The sequence below is a fragment of the Haplochromis burtoni genome, unplaced genomic scaffold (assembly GCF_018398535.1).
Source record: "Haplochromis burtoni strain Fernald_Lab_line unplaced genomic scaffold, NCSU_Asbu1 Contig_44, whole genome shotgun sequence".
NCBI lineage: Eukaryota > Metazoa > Chordata > Actinopteri > Cichliformes > Cichlidae > Haplochromis > Haplochromis burtoni.
This window is the reverse complement of record NW_024582405.1, coordinates 1306352-1333523: the sequence shown is the minus strand read 5'-3', so window position 1 is coordinate 1333523 and position 27172 is coordinate 1306352. Positions and strand designations below refer to the sequence as shown.

Genomic DNA, 27172 nt, shown 5'->3' with positions numbered 1-27172 from the left:
AGAACAGCATAGTGAGTTGTCATTGCGGATGAAGTCAACTTTACTATGTGATAAAAACAAAACAATAACCAAAATAAATAAATAAACACGAACATGAGAGGGGAAAGGTAGAATGAGAGGGAGAAAGAGAGACTATGACGAAGAAGAGAAAGAGAGAGAAAACGAGCGAATGGCAGGGAGAGAGGTTGTGAAACAGTACAACATCAGACAGCCACTGGAACATAACAACACAGAGAGAGACAAGTATTAGGAAAAATGGTTTAATATAGGAGACAGAAGCAAAAAACTGCATCACACAAGAACATACGTTTACAAAAATAATTCTGACTGCTTCAGCTACACAGTTAGTTCACAGAGAAGGACAGAGAAACCGGAAAAATCTAAACAGCTAAAAGCAAAAATCTTCTAATTAGTTGATCTCTTTATTAAACTAATACATTAATCCACTGAAGGTGACTAAATATTTCTATTCCTTCTTTTTCTATAATTGTCTTATCGTGTAGACGGCACAATACAGAAGTCAAATGAAACTTACCGCTGTTGTATAGACAAACTTGCTAAGAACTATTTATAAAGCAAAAAATGAAAGATCTGACACTCACCTACGCTCTGTTTTTCGGACAAAAAGGGAAAAAAAAGTAAGAAAGAAAGGTAGAAAGAAAGAACAACACTCGAGTGAGGAAAAAGAAGTGAAAGAAATAAAGCCAAAGATCTCCTAGAAAATCTTATATCAAAAGCCAACTTTCTCGATGCCAGCTAGAAATCATACTCGGGGACCAGTCAGGGTCAGGCCACACCACCAGGCCAGACAGCGTTTTTTTGTTTTTTTTTCTAAGATTTTTTTTGTTGTATCCTTTAATCTCCAGTATAAAAAATTCCACTGGTACAAAATGCATAAGTACAATCAGTTGTAGAAATAGGAAAGCCTGCATTTTTTGTACTTTTTAAATCCCATCCAGTGACAGATTTTCGAAGAGTTGTCAAACAAACATACATCACGCTTACAGAATCCACTGAAATGCATTGACTTTGGCTTCTCTCGTGACAATAACTTTGAAAACTACTTGAAAACCTTTTTGAGAATTAAAAAGAAACAAATCAACAACAGCAAACAGCAACAACAACCCCCCCAAAAAAGAAAAGAAAATCAGATTATCTCTACAGACAACAAGCTCTTTTTTTACGCCACAGGAAGAGAGAACACACAAAACATTTTTCCTCAAAAAACTTGACATAAGCCATAATGCAAAAAAACGACAAGTTCAATTTTTTTTTCCTTTCAGATTTCATTGTTTGATAAATAGCACTTAAGATAATTAAGAAAGAAGGAGAACAGAGAAGTGAACAGTGACAAGATAGAAAGATTACAACGAGCATCGGCGATGACAGCCCCTGAGGCGAGCCGCTCGACAGAAACTCCGTTTCTACGGCCCTGTTGTGCTTCGACATGGACAAAAAGACGAGATGCTTCACACTGAGACTGTGCGACGTGGGGCTTCTGTGCAAGTCGGTGAGATTTGGCAATTTGTCTTTGCTTTTTTGGGACGCTCAGAATGTGGAAACGACAGCGCTGGAACGAGCTGAAAAAAGGCGCGACTACACGAAACCTGGTCCATCGACGCTGATCTGGGGACTGTCCGGCTTTCGTACAGGTAGCTATGGCTGTTTGTGGCACGCCTCGTGTGTGTGTGTGTGTGTGTACTGCATTTAGGAAAAAAAGAAGTCTGCTCGCCTCCTTTCGTAAAATCGCATAAAGTTTGGCATCGCGTTTGGTCTCGGAGAGCGGATAATGAAAGCTGTATTGCCTTCATCTCGGCTCTGGCTGTTGTTTCCGCCTGCGCGCGGGACCCCTGGACGTGACCCTTCCCTTTCCAACCAACAAGCGCTTTATTTCCCCCGTCGCTATTCCAATAAGACGTCTCTCCACTAGCCCTGTTTCTAATAACCCCGGTTAGCCTGGGAGACAACAACCAGACGGAGAGGGGCATCCTTCAAACAGATGCCTCCATCTCTCTCGTTCTCTCTGAATCGCCTTCAACTGCTGCGAGGAGCCATTTCAGCCTTCCCGCTGTGGCCGATCGGACGAAATGGCAGAAGAGTGAAAACCCAGACGAGTGAGAGGTTAACGGCACACGAAAGTGAACCTAGACTTGGCACACATCACTGACTGACAACATCTCCTGTAATACTGGTACAACGCTCCCTGGTTAAGGCGACTGGTGAGCTTCTGTAGAAAATAATGCTGCCATCTTTAGGTTTTTTTTGTGTTTTTTAAATTTTTTGTAGGTTTTTTTTTTTGCAGACCGTAAACTAGGCTTTCAGGGAGGGGGGACGGGGGGCAGTTGAATAGACTGACAACACTGTGCCATGTAAACGGCTCGACTATGATGAATGTCAATAACACACTTTGGCATCTAATAATGATTTTGGCCCGTTTACACCACAAGACTCGCACATGGAGAAGTCTCATGACCGCTTATATAAAAAAGAAGAGGAGGAAACGTCAGAAGGATCAAGTTCGGCGACGGGGAAATCAAATGGGCTCAAAACTTGCTCCGGACCCGTCCCGCCTCACTCCTCTGACCAGCCGACACCGGCGTGTGCTTTTTCCTCAAAAGATCGAGGCTCGTTTGCGAACGAGCGAGTCTTGCCCTGTGCTTACATCATGAAAGCGAGCACGCTCGTCTGAGGTGATACACAAAAAGTAATGATCCTCGCCGTCTGAGACAAACGGCGCAAACTCTGAGGCGTTCTGAACTCAACAAAAGGGATAAGAGGGTTCTTGAGAAATAAGGCTTTGTGTATGACTCTCACCTCCATTTTTATTTATTTACTTATCATTTTTGGGGGGGAGCTGAGGAGCGGGACGGAGCGCGGGAAAACAATCAAAACAATCCACGCTGAAGCCTGACGTCTGTGTTTGTGTGTGTGTGCGAGATACTGATAGAGAGAGATAGAACAGGAGTGCAAAGATTTGTGGTAAGGCTTTGATGAGTAAAACTGCTGTACAATGGCTAAAAATATCAGTGCGTGACTCGTGTGTGTGTTTTTAAAGTGTGTGTGTGTGTGTTTGTGCACGCTGGCGGGCGGTAGCGGTTGCTGTAGAGGCTTTCACACTCAGGGGCTCTCATGCACAATAACAAAGTAAACTGTGAGGTCTGCACGAGAGTGTGTGTGCGCATGTCCGTGTGTGTATGAATGTTTGTGTGTGTATAGATATATATATGACACATGGGCACTTTTTTTCTTTTTTTGTTTTTTTTTTGTTACATCTTTACAAAGAAAAAAGCAAACATGACATTTTCAGGCAACAAGACCACAGAATAGCAAGTTAACAAACTTTTTTTTTAAATCTATATTTTTAAATATGAGGGATCCATACAAAACACTTATAATAAAATACCCATGTTATCAAATAATTTCACAAGAAATACACTGACGCGCTAGGCAGGAAGTACCTTTCAGAATTTGGCACTGAACTCCACTGATTTTGTCTTTTTTTCCTTTATAAGACATTTTGCTGAACAACAAAAACACATCTAAATATTGTTTCCCACGAGAGAAATAAAATAATAATGACATTGATGCTTCACAAGCTGACATTTTATATATATATATATATATATAGATATATTTATATTTATATATATTTTTAGGAATTTCATATAGGTAATTAACCAACAGGAAATTTAGCAAATAGGGACTCCTTAAAAAAAAGAAGAAGAAAATTATAATAAAAAACAAAGTAACTGTTATAGTAATATGAAAGGCTTTGTCTATTGTTCAAGTAAACTGATTTTTTTTTAGTCTTCTCTTGAAAAACATGAGACATTTAAGACCGTTAGACTTGTGATGAAACCACAACTAAACTCACGAGAAGCACCGACGTTAACGCGGGTTACAGGTATCGTAGTATTTTTTTTCCTCTATACATTTAAACAGTAGAAAATATAGGTCATTTCATCATGTGCATTTAAACCACGGATTGTCTATCTGTGAGTCAGTTCAGCAAAAGGTGACACAAGTAGGTAGCATTTCTCCCCCCCAAACAGGGCAAATGTCGTTTTTTTATTTTTACCTTTAAACTACTCTAGAAAAAAGTGGTTCTATATATAGACTTTGAATGAGAAACAGAGCCACTTAAAATGGCCTTATCAAAAAACTTTACACTGCCTGAAAAATGTAAAAACCATTAGAGAGCTCTGAGAGAGTCTAATATTGATCAGACAGTTTTTATTCAAAACTGTTTGGAAGTAGTCTTATTTCTCAGAGAAACTGACGCCGACTGCTTCTGGCCCGCGCTCTTGTGGCTTTTTTTGTGTGTGTTTTTTGTGTGTTTTTTTTTTCTCCTCTCCATCGGCACCAGAAGCAAGAAGACGCGCCAATTCCTGTTGTGAACTTTCAAGTTTACTTTAAATGAAGAAGGAAGGAAAAGGAACTGACATAATAATAACAACAATAAAGAAGAAAAGAAGAAGAAACAAAAGAAAAAGACACTGTATGGAAATCACTTTGCCACAGGTTGTTGTTTTTTCTCAAAAAGAAAAAAAGGAACATTTTTTATCCATAAAAATCTCAGTCTTTTTTTTTTGTTGTTTTTCATACGAATGCAGCTTTTTTTTAATGTTGTTGTTCACATTGATTCATTTACCCACACCTCCCTTATCGCCTCCCTCCCTCCCTGAAACCCTCCCGGAAAACAGATCCAAATGAGGTCACATGCAAAAAAACAAAAAACAACAACCAAAAACCAAAAACAAAACAACAAAAAAACATAAAAAGACCAAAAAGCAAACAAAAAAAAAGTCCAAAAAAGCTAAAAGTTCAAAAAAGGTCAGTAGACGGCGGTGGCGGAGGAGGAGGAGAACCAGGTTATGATCAGGTGAGCTCGGAAAAGACATCAGAAAAAACAATGACGGGGGAGGAGGAGGAGGACGATGGCACTTTTTTTTTGGTGGGTATTTTTTGTTTGTTTGTTTTTGTTTAAAGTTTTGTGTTTTTTTCGACACCACGGAGACATGCTAGGCAAACGATGAGCTAACAGGCATGGAGATGGGTTGTTCTAAAAGGGGGAAAGAAAAAACGGGAGAGGAGAGAGTTACACACAGAGAGCCAGAGCACCACACCACTACAGCATTTCTTTTTTTATGTAAAAAAATAAAATAAAATGAAAAATAATTAAATAAAGGAGAAACAACAACAACAACAACAACAAACAGCAAACAACAACAAACGAACAACAATGCAAAACAGCAGAACAGCAACACCACTCACTGATTTCATCTGCAAATATTTTAGCTTTAAATCCGTTTTTTCTTGGGTTTTTTTAGTAATATAAAATGATATTGATGTTTCAAATCTATATACTAACAAGCAACAACACACGTTCACTCATTCGTACGTACGAGCACACACAAAAAACAACAAGAAATAAACAAAGGAGCACCCAAAGCGCTATCCATCAGATCCCGGATGGATGTTCATTTGGGAGAATTTATTTTTTTTTAAGATGGGGAACGGGTGGGGAGGTTCTTTTAACTCGTTCCTTTCTGCTTTCAGATCTTTGTAAAAGTCGGCAGGTAAAGGAGGGGCTACGAACAAACAAAAAAACACTCAAAACAAACAAAAAAAACCACTCAAAACAAACAAAAAAATTATGAAATTAAAAAAAAAAAAAAAAACGCAAGGAAAAAGGTTGAAATTCGACAAGTGAAAGAAGTAGTCCCACTATGGATGGAGAGAGGGAGAGAGTGGTAATAAGAGAGAGAGATGGATGGATAGATGGGTGGGTGAACAGCCCAGAGAGGAGTGTGGTGGTGGTGGTGCTGGTGGGAGGGGCGTCGAATGGCGGCGAAATGTTTTGGTGACTGTGGTTTTCTGCACTAAAAAAAAAACACCAAAAAAACACCAGAGAACCCAATTCCACGAGACTTCTCCACAAGGGTCTACTTTATAATGATGCTGTATACTTTATAGGAGTCCAATAACTTAACGATAGGCAATAAATAAAATCCTTTTTCTTTTAAATCTGAGGCAGTAAAAATGCTGTATAAAAATAGAACTGCTTTTTTTACAAATAAAATTTACAGGCCTGTGGCTTTCTGTACTTTGAATTATTTTTTTTTAATCTTTCAAACAAACATCAAGTATTTTCAGTTTACCCCCTTAACCCATAAACTCTTTTATTATTATTAGTAGTAATAGCATTGTCATAGCCTTCATCAAATTCTGGATGTTATTTTGAAAATGCTCTACATGCTGTAATATCTCTTTCACAACAAAGACCAATGTGATCTGACCCAGAAATGTGTTTACTAATTATTCATTTTTACCTTTGAGAAATAAAAAAATTCTTCTTTTTTTAAATTTTCACATAAATAAAAGCTGGAGTATGCGTGTTTGTTTTCCTTCCTGCGGCGGTAGACTGTAACTGTACGGCAGGTTGATGTTACCACTGACTATACTGTAAAAGAGGCCACTAAAAGTTTTGCAGCCTTTGCTCCCGGGTTGCCAGCAGGCGTAGAGGGGTTTTTGGAGAAGCAGCGGCGGCCTGCAACCAACACCGCGGAGGTCAAAGGTCGAATGTGCATATCGGCGTGCGCGTCAAAATTTTTTTTTTAAAAAGTAGTAAAAAAAAAAAAAAAAAAAAAAGTAATAATGAACCATTCACCAGGCCTCAGGTTCATAATGAGAGAGAGGAAATAAAAAAATCTTCATGGCTCCTTTGTCTTTACGTCTGTCCTGAAAAAAGTATAAATAATCACCGAGAAAAGTTTTAAATACCTGCGAAGCAAAAAATCAGAAAAAAAAAGCTACTTTCTTCCATTATTATTAAAAAAAAAGAAAGAAAAAATTGCACAAAGTAATGGTGGTAATGGAAGCGTTCATGTGTGTCAAAAAAAACTGTAATAAATAATAATACTTGAACATAAGAGTCTCCAAAAAAGCAAGAAAAAAAAAGAAGGAAAAAAAAAAGAAAGAAAACAAGGCGTGTGTCTCCCTCAGGGTGGTTGTAGGTCGTCTCCCCCTCCCTCCCACATCCCCTCCCTTGAACCCTCACCCCCGAGTCCCTGTGTAGAGAGGTCGTGGCTCGGTTTGCTGTTTTTTTTTTTTTCATTTTCATCATTTTTGTTGTTTTTTTTCTGTGGGGGGACTTACCCTAGCAGTGCTAACATGGGGAGCAGATAGACCCTAGTGCTAAGATCAGTACGGTTTGCTGTCGTTCTTGGAGCGCTTCAGCTGCACCTTCAGCCGCTTCATGCCAATCTGGAAGCCGTTCATGGCCTGGATGGCTGCCTGTGCCGACACTGGATTGTCGTAGCTGACGAAGCCTGTGAGGGGGCGCAAGAGAAAAGTGGACGGTTAGAGGAAAAGTTAGAAGAAGGTCAGTTGTGAAGAAACTGTATTAAAATAACAACAAGAAGGCTTTTAAAACATTATTGAGTCAGACTTTCAGGCAGCCTAACATTGGCCTACTTCATCCCCAACCGGCCATGGCAGAAGGCTGCCCCTCCCTGAACCTGGTTGTGTGCTCTGTTTCTTCCTGTTAAAAGGGAGTTTTTCCTTCCCATTGTCACCAACTCTTTGTTTAAAAGTAGTCATCTGATTGTTGGGGTTTCTACCTAATGTTGTAGGGTCTTTTCCTTACAGTGTCAGTTGCCTTGAGGCAACTGTTGCTGTGATCTTACCTGCATAAATCCTACATCGCCTTGTTCTCAAGTTATCACATTCGATTTTCAGAAAACTTGCTTTGACCTTGAGATCGATGTCACTGATTTTAACTTGTGTGAGATTTTTACTAGATGCATCTATGGTATCAATTTAAAGCTACAGTGTCGCCTTGTTCTCGAGTTCTTGCATGACAAAAATACTTCACAAGGCATCCTTACCTTGTTTCTGGGTCTTTGATATGTTTAAAAACACTCCTGGTACACAATAAGACAAGATTAAACTGTAATGATGGCCTAAGTGATGTTCGTTCGTTGCATCAACAAAATAATAAGAGACTACAGCAACAAACAAACAAACAGATTGTAGGTAGCATTAAAGCACAGATTTACTTTGGCAAAGGCTACTTTTGATTAAAAAAGTAAAATTAAAGGTTTTGGTGCGGACTGTGGTATATACTAAGATTTATTTTTCTATCTTCTCCGCAAAAAGTCATTTTTGTTTACGCTAACGCTTCCCTTCCCCCTGTAATATCTGCAACCTCTGAAGCTGACAGTAAACTCCTCGTCTCGCTTGTCTCACATCCATCCCCGCAAACCATTTTCTGACAAGTACCAGACGGTAGTTTTTTCCTGGATCCATGCTTGATTTAGTTCTGTTTTCCTTAGTTGCTGCTTGTGGATTGGATATGTGTAATATTTAGGTTTTGATTTCCATACAAATGCAAATCTACACGGTATTTGCCCTGGATTTACTCTAGTATTAAAAAAAAACACACACACACAAAAACATACCAGTAAGGAAAACGTAAATCCAGATGGAAAGGAGGCACTGAATTCTTCTTTGTCAAGCTTTTCATGCAATTCCCTAACAGTTCCTTCTAAAGTTCCCTGGAAATAACTGTGTAAATATGAATTACTTATAGAAGATAGACACAATGGTTTGAGACGGCAACTCAAATTTAGTTTGCACTTCGTTTACAGAGCTATTAAAGTATTACTAAGACTCATTCAAATCCAGGTAAATTCAGGTATTAGTGGAATGGCTCTTGTCTTGAATTGTCAGCAGTGTATGTTGGCGATTCATCTGCGTTACGTCAGGACTTATAATAATAAGTACCAAATGAATAACTTCCAGGAACTTTCTGAAGAACCTTGCCATGAATGTTTCTCTTTTCTATGGTACTTGAAGCAAAGCACCACAAAAATAAAGGCTGATCCAATAAAAAAATAATGTTCTTGGTAATAGCTCAGACATGTTCTGGAAACTGGCCATCGGAGGACAACCTCCCAGTGGAAAACTTGATCATTTTCAGCTTTATGAGCCGATTATGAGAGCCGGAAATCATCACTATTTTTAGCAGAAGTGTCTCCTGCCACATTTGTGTCATGTGGGAAGGATGGTAGAGTTGGGTAAAACTTTATAAATTGTCTATTTTTGATAAGCGCGAGGCTTCCTAATTGTTTGCTCTTTCAGGTACGTTGCTCAGCCAGATAAGATCTTATAGAAATCATTGCTCTGTAATTATTGCTTAAATATTGAAGTTACAGCTATTCAAAGTCTAACAAAACATTAGATGTGAGTGCAACAGTCATGTTGTACACTGACAGACTGTACATAAAAGATGGATGTAGCCACCAACGTAGCTACAGACCAGCTCATTGTACCTTGTTTTAAAGCCTTGAAGTGGGCAATCTATTCATTGCTTTCTTTATGCTTACAAACTAAAATGTGATCCAATTCCAAGGTAGCCTTGCTCTGTGGCTTATTGTGGTTTTTTCTGGCCTTTTTTAACCCTAAACGCGACCATCATTTAGAAAATGAGCATCATGTTGTATTAAGTAAGAAATCTGTCCCTTCTGATATCAGAAGAAATGCAGATAAGGCACTTTGATACAACGTCCATCTTTTATGCACAGTCAGAACTTGCCGTCCTTCAGATTTGTTCCCTTCAACAACAACCCAGCCCCTGATTTATGACACAGTCAAGAAAAAGAAATAATTCCAGGCATTTGTGTGCGTTTTGGTTTTTGCTGCCGTACCGAAGCACTTGCTAAGGTTTGTCTGTTTGTCGATGAAGACTTTGGCAGAGACCACATTTCCGAAAGGCATGAACATCTGCAGTATGTCCTGGTCTCCAAACTCCTGGGGCAGGTGGTAGATGAACAGGTTGGCACCTTCAGGACCTGAGGTGGAGGAGGGGTGGGGGATATGCAGAGCAGATATGAGGTCAGTATAGTTTTTCCATTTAAGCAAACCTGCAGCAGAGGGAGCGCTGCACTGTGGCTGTCGTCATAGGAACTCGGCACAAGCACGCCGCTTCCCACAATGTCCCATGACCTTGGGTTTGTTATTGAATTTAAACAGCATTCTGCAATTGTATTGAAAATCCAACAAAGATGAAAGCTTTTGGTTTTCAGCTAATAATTATATTTTGGTTTGCTGCAAACAAAAGTAGTTCCCTATTCTTTTACTTTTGATTTATTCATTCTCTCAGCCGCATGTAGTCTCTCTTAAGAGGGGTCATAGGGTGCCCTCCTACCCAGCCTCTATCGCACATTCTAATAATTCTAATAGGTCAGATCTCTCAGAATCATTTAATATGCTCTCCACAGCTAAATGAAGCAGCGAGGGAGCCCAGTGTTTGGCACATCTTTGTTCTCCCTGAGGGGTTTTGAACTCCTGGATGGACTGTCAAAGAAAGACAGCTTCTTTACAAATTTATCTTCGCTGCAAGCCGAGATGAGAAGTGCACAAACAAACAGTATGTGGCTCTATTTGTTTTACTAGACATTTCATCATCTGGTTTGTATTCAGCGCTGTCGTCTAAAGCTTTTGGGTAAATTTAACTTCAGCTGCCAGGTTCTGTACGTCGGCGGCACTTTGCAGAAGCGCTGATGTGCAGACTGACCAGTTTTCACATTTTCTCTCTCAGACGTTGTAATAAAAGTATTGATCAGAATCCAAGAGAGGTCTGATTAAACACTCCTTTTTTTTTTGCTACAAAAACAATGTGAAATGAGTTATTATAAGTGAAATAAAGGACATAAAAATTGGTTTGGTCCAGTTGTAAAACAAGGAATTTGGTTTTAAGAGATGAGGATGAACTTTTTTATGAACTGAAACGTTGTTTAGTTTTAATTTTTTTTTAACTCTTTGCCCACGTTAGGACAACATTTGACTATTTTGCAATTATGAGTTTCAAACGTCAGAATATACACTAAGTTGCCAAAGGTATTCAGTCACTCATCCAAATGACTGAATTCAGGTGTTCCACTCCCCTCCCTGGCCACAGGTGCATAAAATCAAGCAACTAGGCGTCCAAACGGCTTCTACAAACACCTGTGAAAGAATTGGTCGCTCTCAGGAGCTCAGCATGGTACCGTGATAGGATGACACCTATGCAACAAGTCAAACAAAGTGGAAGTGATTGGTAATGATAGCAACTCAGCCATGAAGTGCTAGACCATGTAAAATAACAGAGTGGGGTCAGCAGATGATGAGGCAGATGGTGCACAGAGGTCGCCAACTTTCCGCAGAGTCAGTCGCTACAGAGCTCTAAACCTCATGTGGTCTTCAGATCAGCTCAAGAACGGTGCTTACAGAGCTTCATTGAATGGGTTTCCAAGGCCGAGCAGCTGCATCCAAGCCTGAGATCACACCTCTCTGTCTAACAATATGATGGATGACTCTAAGTTTGGTGGTTACCAGGGGAACGGTACTTGTCTGGGGGCGATTATGGCGTGGGGTTGCTTTTAAGGAGTTGAGCCTCTCAGTTCCAGTGAAATGAACTCTTAATGCTTCAGCATACCAAGACATTTTGGGACAATTTCATGTCCCATCTTTGTATGAACAGTTTGGGTTGACCAACATGACCAGTGCACAAAAGCGAGGTCTACGAATACATGGATGAGCAAGGAGGTGTGGAAGAACTTGACTGCCTTGCACAAAGTCCTGACCTCAACCCGACACAGCTCACAAATGTGCTTGTTGAAGAATGGTCAGAAATTCTCACAAACACTCCCAAACATTGCGGAAAGCCTTCCCAGAAAAGCTGGAGCTGAGAATGAGATGTGAAGGCAGACAAGCGAATACGTTTGGCAACATAGTGTATCAAGAAAGTCGTGGTTTGACGACGATGAGAATAGTTTCCAGATTTCTCCACTAACATCTGATGCAAACCCTGCCACTTTGTTCTATCAGCAGGCGTGAACTATGACAGAAACCTTTCAGTTCAGAAAAGAGCTTCAAGGGCCACAACTAGTAGACTTTCAAGGGGTAAAGAGTTAAAAGGCATCCTGTCTTTAAGGCCAATTTTTTATGTTTTTAGCACAGATTTTTATTACTTGATAAAAACTAACATTTTATCAGGACATTACACCACAACACTATAACTTTATAGAGTCTACTCATGATTTCAGCGCTGAGTTTAAATGCCCGTTTGCTTTTTTGAAGAGCAAATCCTGGAGGAGACGCACGTTTAGGGGAAAAAAGTTGCTGTTGTAAACACTCTCAAATCTAACTCCCACTGAGCAGCACTGATGTGCAGACATACAGCCTTAGGCTACTGACCCTCTTTCTGGCTGCCGGCAGCCCCTTGCTGCTGCAGCAGGGACTGGCTGTAGAGGGTGGGCAGCGCTGCGGCGGCGTACTGCTGGATCCCTGAGTAAGCCTGCGTCAGCGCGTCCATGGTGCCTGCCGTCCCGTTGGTGAGCCCTGCGCCGCCCAGGCCTCCGTTTAGAGCCGCCATACCTGAGAGCATTTGAGCAACTTTACATAAAACCCAACAATAAAGAAAGAAGAGTGCACTTACTCATTAGCGCTCCCACTGAAGGTTGTGTTTTTTAACCACACATACACACACACACACTAACACACCCACAAGAACATACAGGACACGAGACACACAACACACAAACACCGACAGCTACGCCGGACGATACTGTAAATTGCACTCACATCGACACGCACACACACACACACACGCACAAACAAACAGAGGACCAACCGTGTGACGAGAAAACACAAAGGACGAACACATACAAGCACAGGACACACACAGAGGATTCATTTAAACACGTTAAAGTATGAAGGAAGCTGATGACAGCCAGAGCTGCACGGGTATCTCGGAGTAAAAAGCATGCAGCGCTGCATGCGCACACACAGAAACACACTCGGAGACCACAGCAGCGTCGACGGAACGACAAAAATAAATAAATAAAATAAAAAGAAGATGAAAAATTATCTTTCGCTTCATTCAAAGTGGCGTTGTTAAACAAATACTGGGGTGCGATCATGTGTGCCTTTCCTGCCCGTGACGGCTCTCTTTAGGGGTGAAGACAGGCACGCGGCGCGTAAAGGGTAGGCGGGGAGGGGAGGGGAGCGTGGCGATTTTAAAAAGTGAAGGAACACAGCAGTAACACTCATTAGCTGCATGTAACGGCTTAATATCACAACGGAGGGCAACTTGTCAGAGGGGGTCTGACACTGGCTCGGCGTCCTGTCGCCTCGCCGTCAGACACAGTGAAATAAATTATCACCGCGGCGCTCTGGATTATAGGTCACTCATTTATTCAGGAATAATTGCACCAGTGACCTTTGCAATTCAATTAAGGCCTAGATGTGTTTAAATGAGGGCGGTTGTTGGTGGTGGGTGGGTGAGTGGGAGGAAGGATGCGCTAAGAGGAGAGAAGGGTTAGTGAGGACAAAATGGGATGCAAAATGAAAGCGACCCATTCGGCTCAGAAGGACGAGCACGTGTGTGTGTGTGTGTTTAGACATGTTCTGTGTTTTTGTACCTGCGTGCGCTCGAGTAGACGCATATATAATTTACACAGCGGACACAGCTAGTCGAACCGAAGAGCGGTAAAGGTCAGGGGAGAATAATGTGGTGGAAGAGGCTGGTTGTACAGGATCTCTGCTGTCATAACAGCTCTGATTAAGATCCCAGCCCCGTCTCCCCGGAGGTCAAAGGCAGGACGCGCACCACACGGCTCGGCAGATGCCAGAACGCCACACAGGGCGGCCGTGCGGTCGATACGATCCACATGTGGAAAGAAACATGTGTGTGACTCGCTTAAACTTAAAATGGATTAATGAACCACCCAGCTGTGTTAATGCTTTGACAGCAAATTAGACTATTTTTTTTTTACTTCGAAGAAAGAAAAAAAAAAAAAGAGTCCTATTTAGCTTTTATTATTGGGACAAAAACAGCCTTTTTGGGCCCTCTTGTGCAACAAAATGATCAAATATTGTATTTCCTAGCGTGACAGCAGCATGAAAAAAATTGCGGTTTCTCCTTTTGACATTTAAATGATCAAATTTGAGTTTGTTTTGTGTTAAATTCTAACACAACACCTCTACCTTTTATATTTTTGGCATGAAATTGAAAAGATTTGTATTTACCAGCCAGGAAAATTGATAGAACTGCATTGTGAGGGTACAATTACAACATTTACATAACAGTAAATGTGAAATTGGCAGCTAACCAAAGGAAGAATTACAATTTTGGCCTTTAGCCCCCCGTGCAACTTGTCCAAACCGCTTTGCGGAAACAACAGAAAACACAACAGTGACACAACAAATCCAACACGATGTGAAACGATGACACGGCGACAGCCTTTGTTAGGCAACGAGCAGCACGCCAACTACGCCAGGATGGCACACCGGCACTCTTACAGCAAGCACAACCCGGGACACAACCAGGAAGCGGATGAAGAGATGAGTGGAGGAATGGATGAAATATGTGTTGGCAGGTGATTTTATGCAGTAGCCGTCTTTAAAAGAGGAACAACCATTTATTTTTTAAGTCAAACTGAGACACAGAGAGACGACGGGAGGAACCAAACTCTGGGAATTTTAGCAAAAGCGGGAATACCGAAGCATCACGCTGCCTTTTTTCTGTTTCAGAAGAAAGCCAAGTGATGCATGGTGATAGTCAGTTTCAACATTTCTGATATTTGTATACTTAGGAATAGCCGTTCACATTAGAGTTGGACAAACGTATGGATTTTTGATATACTTGTTCTTCGTTCAATGAGATTAAATATTGATTTTCTTTGGCATGCATTTTACTCCTACTACCAAATCTGCACATTCTTGGTTCCAGCAGATTTAAATGCAGAGTTTGTTTAACGTACAAGTGAATCATTCAAAGTCATCAGAAACCCCATTTGAGTCAACCCCCCCGACAGCTGTGGCTACGTCTCTCTGCACTGACTCACAGGCTTTGCGGTTGTGATGTCGCCGTTGGTTGTGTATGATCAGAGGTGGAGGTGGAGTGGCTGATGGCAGGGTGAATACTCACTGTTAACGCTACCTGCTAGTGCATTAATGTTGTTCAGGCCCACAGTTGCTCCTGCCAGGCCCTGCAGGGTGCCCAGAGAGGTCAGAGAGTTCATGGCGCCAGCGTTGGAGCTGGCTGTGGTGCCCGCTGCTGGGGGAAGAGGAGGAGGAGAAGGAGGAGGAGGAGGATGAACAGAGCAAAAATAAAAAAAGGAGGGATAAGGACAGAGGTGAAGAGGGAGAATAGAAGACAAAAGAAGTGGACATGTTACATAAACATATAGAAAACAAAGCAACAAGGTTCCTTGTGTAGAGGTTCAGGCGTTTGCATAGCTTGATCTTCATTTAAAGCAAACAGTAAGTGCTCCATTGTAGCAAATTAGCATCAGCTTTTGGTGCATTTATCACAGACAGTGATGACAAAGAATTTGGAAAGAGATGTGCTACACAGACCAAAGGGAGCTGGCTCAGATTACTTCCTGTAAGTTCATCTCTTTAATGGCTGCACGCTTCAGTTTCTTGAAACTTGGTGGCAAGCTGAATCACAATAATCGGTCATTACTGAGCCTAAACATTTACTACTTCTAGACATGAACTACATAGAGTAAAAGGTAAAAAAAACAACAAAAAAACAGGCACTGGTTTGGCATCAAGAGACTAAAAATGCTGTCCAGTTCAGGCTTTGTCTCTCCCAAAAAACGTGAAATGGACACGCATGCAGAAGTTGCATTATCAGCAGGTAATGTGTGTGTGTGAGTGAGCGATGAACCAAACTTCTAAAACAAAGCTTTAATTTGAACCCCACTTGAGAGAAAAACGTTTTGCCCCACAATGTGCAACCTGGGGCTGAAGAAGCTGCTGAAATTCTTTAGTCTAACTAAAAAACTACAATAACCTAAAACTAACATTTGGAAATTGGACTTGCCAGGACAGAATGCTTGTTAGACATGTCGGGCTCCTCGTGCTGTAGTGTCTCCTGAAGGGCTCAATTTCCTGCTTTGACAGCATATTAAAACTTGGCTTCAGCTCCTTCACAGTGCGTTCTCTACACTGCAGCTTTTTGCTAGCAGTAGGAACTGACAAGGACGCACCTTCATGTAATGCAAATCAGTGACGAGGAAGGAGCTGTGGCTTGATTGTCCTTCGTTTTTTTCTTCTTCTGTCTTTTAGAGGAATTAATATGACGAACTTATTCATGCAAATGCAGGTTTGCAGATGTTTCTGTGCATATTTTTTTTTCTCAATTTGAGACCGAGACTCCTTTCTTCAACGGGCAAAGAGAAAAAAGCTTTGTGAGCTCGTGGCGACGATGAATGCTGAGAGGCTGATGGAGAAATCACTTCACAATTTGTTTATCTCTCGAGTTCAGCCGGTGTGAATGGAGAAAAGGGAGCATCTCTCTGACAAGAAGCACCACGGTTCAAGGCAGAAAAGATCTTAATAAAACCAATTCTCCTCATAGTTGCACCGTTCCTTTATGAGTGTTTGATCTGATGCTATACTGATGCTTAAACATGCTACAAGTGGCACCTTTAATTAACCTTTACCAAACAAGCAGTGGCACCTTGACCTTAAATATATTAATCTATAGAAGTGTATGGAGATGGTAACAGAATTCTGCATGGTATGTTGTGCACCAAAGCAAGTATACTGCAGGATTGCTGCAATCGAGGTAATGCTGTAAGAGCATTACATAAACATAAGGACAATCCAAAGAAGCACAGATATGCACAGAATGCATATAACAGTCAAACCTCAGAAATGTGGACTATAATTAAATGACTTTTCCCTGGTTTTATTTTAAATCAACTGAAACACACAAAAACAGCCAACGGGCGATGGATGAATAGACCACAGTTGGACGCAAACTCACGCACACATACACCTGAACACGCAGTGATGGCAAATGTGTGGACAAACTGGTGGACAGGTACGATGGGGTGGGTAGGGAAATGTGGTGCACAAAGCCTTCGATCTCATTCTGCTTAAAACAAAAACAATTTCTTAAAAAAGTATTAATTTACCCTTGTTTTCATGAAAGCGACGCCAACAAAGCAGGACTGCGGCTGAACACGTTAAGAAATGTTGCGGTAAAAGGAAGCGTAATGTCAGCACACGGCCTGTCTCCATGCAGAACTGTCTATATTTATCAAAACTGGCGTGACGTTTTCAGTTTCATGCAGTATATGCCGCCACTCATTCACAAAGAGCGGCTCAGCCTGAGTGCGTACTATTCAAGGTTGGACTGACATTCAGAGAGAGAGAAGAAGAAGAAGAAGAAGAAGGAGGGAGACACAGGCGGGAATAAAAGAGAGAAGGTGAAAAGTATGGCGAGAACGAGACGAGAACGGGCGTTCACGCCAAGCGCAGATCAGCTCGGTGAAGGCAGGAAGTGGGATGAAGAGGCGCAAGTGTTAACGAGGGAGGAGACGGGGGGTGGGGTGGGGGGGTGAACGTGTGTGTATGGGAGGAGGGGGGTAGTTTTTCATATTCATGCTCTGTTGGGAGTGCGCACCAAAAGAGACAGCAAAACCACGGCTGCTGGAGCGAGGCCGAGCCGACATGAGAGGGGAGGATGACGGAGCAGAAACAGGGAGCTTGTCAAAAGCGGGGCAGCAGGAAAAGACGAGGGCAACGAGAAGGAACACAAGGAGAGGAGAGGAGAGGAGGAGGGGCAGCGCGAGTGAGAATGATGAGGCACTTTGGGAAGAAGAGGTAGGAGGGGGGAGTCTGAAGGTGATGATATTTAACCTTAGCCGGGTTCAGGAGGTTTTTAAAACCCACAGCTATGAACACAGAAACAACACCAACAAACGCCGTCCGCTGGGAAAGAAAACCAGTCTGCTGCTCTAAAAAGTTTCTACAATGTCTCCAGAGCTGGTGAGGTGAGGCATGAACAAAGAAATCGACCAAAAATAGGACGGAAGAAACACACATAGATCTAAACCTGACGGGAACACTTAAGCACGAAAACGCACATACATGCGCGCGCACCATGGACAGCGCATGTGAATCACAGGATGGCATGGCTGTGGGGCGACATGGTGAGGGCGGTGAGGCAGGCAGGCAGCGGGTGAGTAACACAGCGTGGTGTCTGTCTTGATATGAAGGTGGACACACACACATACACACACCATGGGAATGTGCCAGAAAGAAGGTCAACAACACTGACGGGGATCCAAACAATGAGGATGTTTCGGCAGTAATGGTGTCGGTGATGATGCGGCGGGGATCGTGGGACGACAACAGTGGCAATGGTAACGATGGAGAGCGAAGGACGCAGGCAGGCGTCGGGCCCTCCACCCTCCCCCGGCGCTGGACCCCCCAACCTGAGTGGCTGTGGCGTTGCCTGGGCTGGCCAACGCTCCCAGGGAGGCGGCGTTGGAGGACAGGGGGTTTGCGGTGGAGGGGCTGGCTGAGTTTTGGGCCGCCGCCGCTGCCGCCGCTAAAGTGGCCAGGTTCTGCAACTGCAGAGCACTCATACCTGGAGAGAGGAGCCAGAGAGGGTGGTGTCAAACCTGGGGCTGAGGCGTGGCTGGGTCGCCTGGCTGGACCGGGACAGCGTACCAGAGGACAGCACTGAACACACGTTAGCTGCTGGGCGTCCGGAGGTGTACAGCAGTGGAGTGTGTGGATATCCTGCACATGTAAACCTTGAAATGCTCTTTATTTGAGGTCTTTGTGAAGAATCTGTAGCGTGTGCAGGCAAACACTACAGAAGCTGATTTTGCTAATAAGTCCCCAAAGTGTCTGAATCAGTAAAAAGCAGCTGTTGCAGTGTTTTAGGTTTGGCGCGTTTCTCTGAGGCGGAGCTGCTCCGGAGGAAGAAATCATCTCAGCGATTTAGTTAATGTTATATATTTTTTTATATTCAAGAAGCATTAAAGCTCAGCGGAGAGGGCTCAGACAATGCAGGAGGAAACTAACCTTCCTACAGTGCTTATATGGGCTTTTTAGCCAATTATACCACTTTAGATTCAACAAGAGCTCCGAGTCTGCTCAGCTAACTCATGCTTCTATAAATAAATGTCTGCCAGCTCAACAAAGACCATCACATCTATATCACAGGGTAATGATGGGAGCTTTTATGATATTGTAGTTCAGAGGATGAAACTAAAGGGCATCACACATTGGAACTGGCCTATATCGGCCTTGTTGACTGATGTCAACCTGTACCAGTTTGTTTGATAGTTTGCAGGTATCAAGGTGCAGATGTGGAAAAAGCCCATAAAACTCTTACGTTTATGCAAAAAACAGACCACAAAACTATTTTTGCACCAGCAAATTGCCAAAATGCCATTTAAACGATCAAAATAGGCACTTAATGTGAGAGTCAATGAATCCTTAAAAGCTAAAAGTTCAGTTTTTAAGTAAATTAGTAAACATGACACTGAATTGAGTTAAGGGCCAAAGAAAGACTAAACATATGGGTGTATTCATATCAGCTGGACTCAGAGACTTCAAATATAAAAATCTGGATGAAGTCCCATCATCCTCCTGAGGCTGGAGCTCTTGTTGGGACCTATTTTTAATTTTTCCGAGCTATTTGGGATTAGGTGGACCATCGTCTTTCAAATAATGTTTAAAAAGTACAACCTTGCATGGGGACAGTGGGTTTATGGTACATTATAAATTCATCATTGTCACAAGGTACAAAACACTTCGAATTTATAGAAAAGCATAAATATAATGACCCCGTGTGAGGATGTGTGAGGGTCTCAGGAGGGTTAAGAAGTAGAAAACAAGAGGAGACACGTTGCTTATACTCTTATGCTTGTACTGTCAATGAAAAGAAGCCCCTGCTTTATTTTATATTCACTGTAACTAAGAGTGGGACCAGAATTGAGAAAATTATCATCCTATTTTATTAAATTTGACTTACGGCTCAGTCACAGTAGAGGGAAAAATGAGGACCGCAAACTCACTGCGGCTACGGAAAATCTGGGAATTTGGTGACTGAGTTCAAGCAGTTGTTGGAATCAACTGGTCGCCCAGATGTGCAACATCCTCACCCTCTGGTGGGAGGTAACTGGTCTCCAAATGATCATGGTCTGATTGAACTGACTGCATTCACTTTAAAGGTGTGGAAATAACTGTCATCTAATATAGCCGATCGTCAACATGTTGCAATCAATCTGAGTCAGTCTGTGCAACTTGCCTGCAATATATATATATATTTTGCAGTAGTGGACTCTTAAGGTGAGGTTACTGAGCGCCTACGTCATCGCGCAGTTGAATCACCGTCCTTGAGCAACTACGTCACTATATCTGGAACCATTTCTGTTTCTCCAAGGTTCAGTAGTTAATGTGACTTTCTCTGAATGCAAGTGGCAAGATTGCAATTTTAATTGTCAACTCGACCTAATTCAAAGCAGACAGAGTTCGTCTTGTTTCTGCTTTATCGCCGTCCTGATGCACCAAAGTCGCTTGGAGGATGGCACCTGGCTGCGAGTGCTGCCAAGGCTTGGTCCGCTTCTTTGAAGGCACCATTTCAGAGGCAATAAAACTTCAAGTTCATGACATACTGTCCCAATAATTTTGGTCATGCAACCCCTATTTTCCCTAATGTGACTGTGGCGTTAAAACTACTGATTGAGGCCATAAATTCCAGCGGAAAGTATTTACTGAGATCATAAATCGAATGAGAAGTAAGTTTCCATTAGACTTTACTAGATGAGTCACCCCCTGCTGGCTATTACAAACAATGACCGTTTAGAGTACCTGGACATTATGCAGTCTACGGCTGGCCCCTATGTGATGCCAAATGATTGAAGCCTTCCCCTTTAAACTAAATATTAAAGCCCTCTCCCTTTCAGCAGTCACCCTCTATTTCAGGGACCCCTGAAGGCTGAACTCTCCTCATTGTTAATCTTCTTTCTGGCATTAAGCATACGGCCTGTACTTAAGCATAATTAATGCCTATGTGCCAACGCCTAAATGATGGCGAAGCAGAGGCTATAAAACACTGTCTGTGAGCACAACTCAACCTTTCACCTCACTCCACAAATACGCGCGTGTGTGTGTGTGTGTGTTAGTGCGAGTGTGTGTGAGTACAAAAACCTCCGAAAGCAAACAGTCATCAGAGCAGAAAGTAAAGGTCTTACCACAGAGATGCTTCCTCTGCCTCGTGTTAAAAGGGTGGACACTGTCAATGTGAGGTGTATGCGTCGTATATACAGTTTGCGTGTATATACCGTACCATGAGATTACACGCACACACACACACTCTTGCACACGGATACAAATAAGACACACACGAACAAGACACCATGAAGAAAATCCATCTTGTTTGACACCGTGGTGAATGCTTAGAGGTTCTACAAAGATATCCTTCACCCAGACAGTCAAACTGAACGCAGCCAATGACGACAGATATCGAGGTGCTGCAGCAGGAAGTGTGTGTGTTGTGTGTGTGTAAACAAAGCTAAAGACACCAAGCGCGCGAGTGTGGCTCTGCACGCATGTGAGTTTTTCCCCCACTCATCTGCGCTTACTTACACCGAAGCCAAAACCAATCTCGTTTGCAAAGCGATTTTCTCCAATTTTCCGTCGTACATCACAACCCGAAATGGATTTCTACTTCTGCGCAAAGGTGGGGATAAAAACCGCCGCCGCTCTTTCTATCGTATCCCATGAAACGCACGCTCCAGCCTAATTCAAACAGTGTTGTTTTTCCAGATAAGGCAGACAATGCGCCACATGAGCGAGGAGATATGTGGTTTCAGCGCTGCTGCTAGATCTCATTTCTGACTCCACGGAGCAGGTAACACAGAGGGAAGGCTGTTTACAAGAGCTCTCATTCATACCTCTTTATTATAATCGAAAGTATGTTTTTATTTTGCAGACCTCCTGCTTCTCTATGTGTGAGGCAGAGATCCACAAACACGCTCGAGTGTGTTTACAATGCTAATAAATGGTCATTGTAGAGAATCACTTCACTTTTACCTTCACTGCGCTTCCCCCACCTTCGTTTGTTTCCTCCTTTCCTTTCCACTTTTTTCTTTCCTCATCTTTCCATCATTGTCATTTTCCTTTTTCTGCCCTTGATTTACTTTCTTCTTCTCTACTTTGGTTCTTATGTATGTTTCTGCTTCTTTAACTTTCATTTTCTTATTCTTTCGTATCCTCATCTTTTCCACAGTTTTTCCTTTTATTCCCTCTTCTTTTCCTCCCTTTCATTTCCTACTTTCCTTGCTTTTTAATTTCCTCCCTATTCTTGCTTTACATTTTCCTTTCCCTTCTCTGCTTCATTGCTCTCCCTTCTTTCCTATATCCTGACCCCTTCATCTATCTTTCCCTACTTGCCCATTTCTTATCTTCCTTTTCCCTACTTCCCAATTTTCGTACTGGCCTTTTCCTCCCTCGTCTACATTTTTAGCTTTTCAGTACCTCATTTCCCACCAACCCTTTTCCTGGTCCATTTTTCCAGCCTTTCTTTTCTCTCCCTCAGTCGATGACAAAGACAATTCCAGCAGCTCCCTTTTGTCTCTATCTTTTGCACTCATTGCAACCTCTTTTCTGCCTTTTTTCTTCTTTTCTACACCCATTCTTACTTGCATTTGTCGAAGACAGTCACCCTCATTGAACCAGCATTTATTTTCAAGCCAGTTATGAGAGAAAAGGAGCAGGCCAAGAGATAAAAAATAACTGGGCTAGAGAGGAATAAAGCGGAGACAAAGAAAGAGAGATCGTATGAGACAAATTCATTCTATTTTCCACATTGGGGCCGGGGTTTCAGGGCCGGCCAGATGGTTCGCGAGTGTGTGAGTACATATGTGTGCAGGGATGCACGTGTGTGCGTGTGCGCTCCCTGCAGCTTGTATGGCAGCGCCGGCCTGCACCAGGCTGCCGTTGGCTGCATCTAATTGAATGCTCATTGGTGTAATTGAAGCCTCTCAGCTCTGCAGCTCCTCGTGTTAAAGACTGGGACCAGATGTCATTCAGCTGTCTCACATCTCCTGCCAATCACTAATACTCGCTCCCTCTCCCTTCTCGCGCTCCGCATCGCAGATGGAGGACCAACAGATCTCCAGATTCAGACACCGTTACTCACTCGCCGCTCCAAATCCTAAAGCCTGTTTGTCAGCGTGAGTGTATATTCGAAAGGAAAATGTATGTTTGAGCCCAACGGCAGAAAATTTTAAACAGCTGCGGGGAAACTGCGAGGCACTGCAACTCAGGGGAACGTGACAGAACACGAGAAGAGACAAGACGGGGCTCGCCACTTTAAAAAAGTCTTATCACGCTCGGATCCTTTGGCAGTTTCTTTATGCGCGCTAAACAACATACAATTAAAAGCTGACACCTCGCGAAGAAAGCGAACCAAAGGAGGGCAGAACAGTCGGAGTGCGAAGGCTGGAGGGAGGCGTAAAGGGGAGATGAAGAAACTGTGAGTGAGGAGGGTGGGAGGTGGGGGAGAATCTGCAAAAAGGAGGCTTAAAATAAAAAAGCAAGAAAGAGGAGACGAGTTTAATGGAAAGAGAGAAGAAAGTTGAGATGATGAGTATCCACGAGTGCCTGAAAGTCTTAAATAACCCAAATTTTAAAGCCCTAAAAATTATATTTCTTAAATACAGAGATTTTATCTTGTTCAACATTTAATAGCAGAGCTTCTTGGCGAGCTCAAGGCTTAGATTAATACAGAACTGGGTTAATACAATATGCATTTTTTATTGCTGCAGCTTCACTTAGGAGAATTACTGTCCCATACCGCTTCATTTCCTGTCTTCACGTGTTGGAAAACCTTCACTGGCTGTTATTTGACTGCGCTTTGTCTATTGAAGGATTATGCAGATTAGTGCATATTTAATGAGATAATGCCTCATGTGCATGTAACTGTCCAAATGTAAGTCAGCACCTGGGGAAGTTTCCCGATAATGAAAATTTCTCCCTGTAAATACTAAAAATAATAACACTAAAATATTAAAAATTATAGTTTTACATACTTTAAGCCTAACATCTACCTAACATCTCTGATTTTTAGAGCATCCAATAAAATCAAAATGTTTGATTATTTCTAGCAGATTTCCAGGTTTTATCTGAAGTTCGGTTTTCTGGTCTGGAGAAATTCGCGCATATTTAGGTAGATAATTGCCTAATTTGCAGATTTAAACATAAAATTTCAGAATGCTTGCAACATGGAAAATATTTGTGTTAATGTAAGGAAGCTATTGAGGAAGTTTAATTATGCTATGCTGCTTATAGGTCATTCAGGGCCTCATTTATAGAGCATTTTACTCAAAAACATGCCAAAAATGTACTTTTTTCTGTCTGCTGGGAGTAAAAGACATTTGCCGTTCAAGGTATTTCCACTTCATGCACTGTTCAAATTTCTGTTTTGAGGAAAAAAAATGCAAACAGGCACATATTTATATGGGTAAATGCCTGATTTGCATAAAAACATAAACATACAAATGTCAGACCGGTTGCAACATGGAAAATATTTGTGTTAATGTAAGTTAATAATATAGGTTTACATTTCTCCCCATAAATACTAGGATCCAACATTCACAGCCAAGTATTACTGAGGTTTTATTGCTAAGAATCATTAAAAAGATTGACCTTCTCTGACTGAGTGTTTTTTGTTTTATGAAGTGCTAAAAAAATTTTTTGACAGAATCACTTCTGTTAAAATATTTGACTTTCGGTGAACTATTCAATATTTGAATTGCTATTCAAGAAAAGTATGCAAGTCAGCACATATTTAGGCATGTAATATTTAATTTATAGATTTAAAAATAATTTTTCAGTAAAGTTCAGACGCAGAAATAATTGTCTACATGTAAGTAACCAGCTGTGAAACTTTCATGGTGATACAGGCTTGTAAAAATCCTCTAGGTCGCCAATAATTTGTAAGATATATCATGCAAATTTACATTAAATCCACTAGCACTTACATCAATGAAACTTTCTGATTATATGCTGCATATTTTTATGGAAATTCTTACTCAAATGTGATTCGGAGCCTTATTTATACAAGATTTTATTCCCAAAATGTATTTTTTTTTTGCTGCTGGGAGAAAAAAAAAGCCTTTGGACAGTAACTAAATTAAAGAGTACATTTTTAACCTGGCTTTATCTAGTCTTTAAATTTCTGTTCTGGAAAAGTATGTAAGCTGGCACATATTTAGATAATGAATCATTTTCATATTTAAACCAGAAAATGTGTAATACATAAAATATTTTTCCAAAACGAAGCCAAGTTTTGCAGCGACATCTACTAGGTAAAAAATTTCAGCCTGCTCCCTTGTAGTGTCTTGCCTAAGCTCAATTCCTTTAGAGTGAACAAAAGGCTTAACTTTGCTTTGAACCTGCAGATACTCATGAAAGAAAGTATGGAAGTGAAGATGATAGATCAGAGGCCCTCCACAGGAAGAGAGCAGTAGATGGCGCCAGCCTGCAGTGCAACAAATCCACCAAAGGTGCCCACTTTTAACCATTTTCTGTGCTCCTTTTTCTTTCTCTTTCCTCCGTTCTGTGATTCATCCATCCCCGACAAAGCCTCAGTGCTACTGTTACACGCCCAGGGCACAACTCTTGTCTGGCCTCATTAAAAGATCAAGACAAATCTTAGCAACAGTTAATAAATCTTCAGGGCAAAGATCTCTCTTAACTCCACCACGCGAGTTCATCTGTTATGCTCTTTGGTCCTGTTTTAGAAGTCTGTGGAAAAAAAAACAGAGAGGCGCAACAAAGAGTCCACTGCCGTGGTAGATCTGTGAGTCTATCGACTGATTTTTGACTCACCGGCCATCTGCTGGATCCCGCTGAAGGCTCCTAGGTTACCAGAGGAGGCTGCTTGCTGAAGCAACTGGAGAAAGAAAGAGAGGCGAGGGGGAGAAGGGAAAAGAGGAGAAGAAAGTGAGCCAGTGGATACCGACAGCTGAATACATGTCTATACTATGCAACAGTGAGAACTAAACTTGTAATGAGCGGTTTAGCAGTGTGGTTTTTGCATCAGTGCTCGATGAGTAAATGAGCTGCTAATATAGTTTGATCTCTCCTCTAAGCAAACACTGTTTGTGTTCCACCGTGATTCTCTCAGACAAGTTGAGCATGAAAGCTCTAATCTAGCCGACTAATTAGATTCCAAAACAAAAGTGGAATACTGATGCTGTCAAAAACTCATCCTTCAAAGACTTGAATTAACAGCAAATTAACATCTTGTTTCTATTGTGTGATATTTTCTTTTCCTTCCCAGAATAGAGCTTAATCTTTTGAAAGGACTGAGAAAAGGGGATTGAAAGCGCAGAAAAATCTGGGAACTCAATTCGCAAAACAATTTTTTATCTCAACGCCCCACCTTTAGCTCCAAATAAATCGATATACAGTAAGGGAGAGATGTTTGTCTGAGCTCTGTTTTACCCTCGCTCAAAGGAGAGGTGCAAATTGCAGCTAGGATCAAACAAAATGGGAATCAAATCCCCGACATTTAAGAAGTGTATTTTAACGGTGGTTTAGGTTGTTAAATTAGAAACTAAAGAGCAACGAGTCAAGGGTTAGCTCCCCAAAGCTATTGAGGAAGGAGAAGAGGAGAAAGGGGTCTCTGAACCCTAGTATAAAATGAGAAACTTCCCAATCAAAAAATCAAAAGCGTCTAAACAATTTTAGACGCTGAGCAGCTGAGCTTCTGCTGCAGCAGTTTTTAAATTGGACATCAGACGATTCCAGTACGCTCCACGCCAACCTCCAGTTTTATTTTTACACCCGTTTAAATCCACAAAATTTAGACATTATAAATTTTCAAAGAGGACATCAGGCAAGCGCCTCTGTATCCATGAAATTATCTACTAACCATTTTTGATTCATACTTTTTGGAGTTAAAAGTAATGACTACTATTTTTGAAAATAGAAAACGGATAATTATTATCATTAGCAGAAAACCTCTAATTTATAGTTTATGCTAACAAATTTTGCAGAACAAGATCCACAAAAAGTTGCAAAAATCTGTTCAGGATTATCTCCAACACTCCATTCATTCACTTTTTGGTTTATCTTCTGGAAAATCCCATAATTTGCGTCACCCTCAACTTTATTTTGAATCATTTTAATACATACGCGTTACCCAACTTGCCAGATTATCTACAGACATGATCTACACGCTGGATATAGCTTCAACACATCTGTCGGCAAATAATGTGTTCGTTAGTCTTCACACCCTAGTAACATACTTTTCCACATAATACTGTAATATGTTTCGATATCAGCGGCACAGAGATGT

The 27172-nt window shown here is 41.6% G+C and overlaps 1 protein-coding gene across 27 annotated transcripts in view; it reads right to left on the bottom strand.

Moving 5' to 3' along the window:
- Positions 1-246: 246 nt before the first annotated feature.
- Positions 247-27172, bottom strand: part of celf2 (cugbp, Elav-like family member 2) — a 236789-nt gene continuing 209863 nt past the window's right edge. For 4 of the 27 annotated variants that reach the window (XM_014333205.2, XM_005921014.3, XM_014333209.2 and 1 more), the window contains 6 exons: positions 25699-25762; positions 18302-18436; positions 14975-15103; positions 12241-12438; positions 9711-9854; positions 247-7331 (listed from right to left, as the gene is read on the bottom strand). In XM_014333205.2, coding sequence (XP_014188691.1) covers positions 7204-7331; positions 9711-9854; positions 12241-12438; positions 14975-15103; positions 18302-18436; positions 25699-25762 — 798 coding nt within the window. In that variant the 3' untranslated portion in view covers positions 247-7203. The remainder of the gene's footprint in view (positions 7332-9710; positions 9855-12240; positions 12439-14974; positions 15104-18301; positions 18437-25698; positions 25763-27172) is intronic. The other 23 variants (XM_014333208.2, XM_005921016.3, XM_005921019.3 and 20 more) reach the window with 11 other exon arrangements.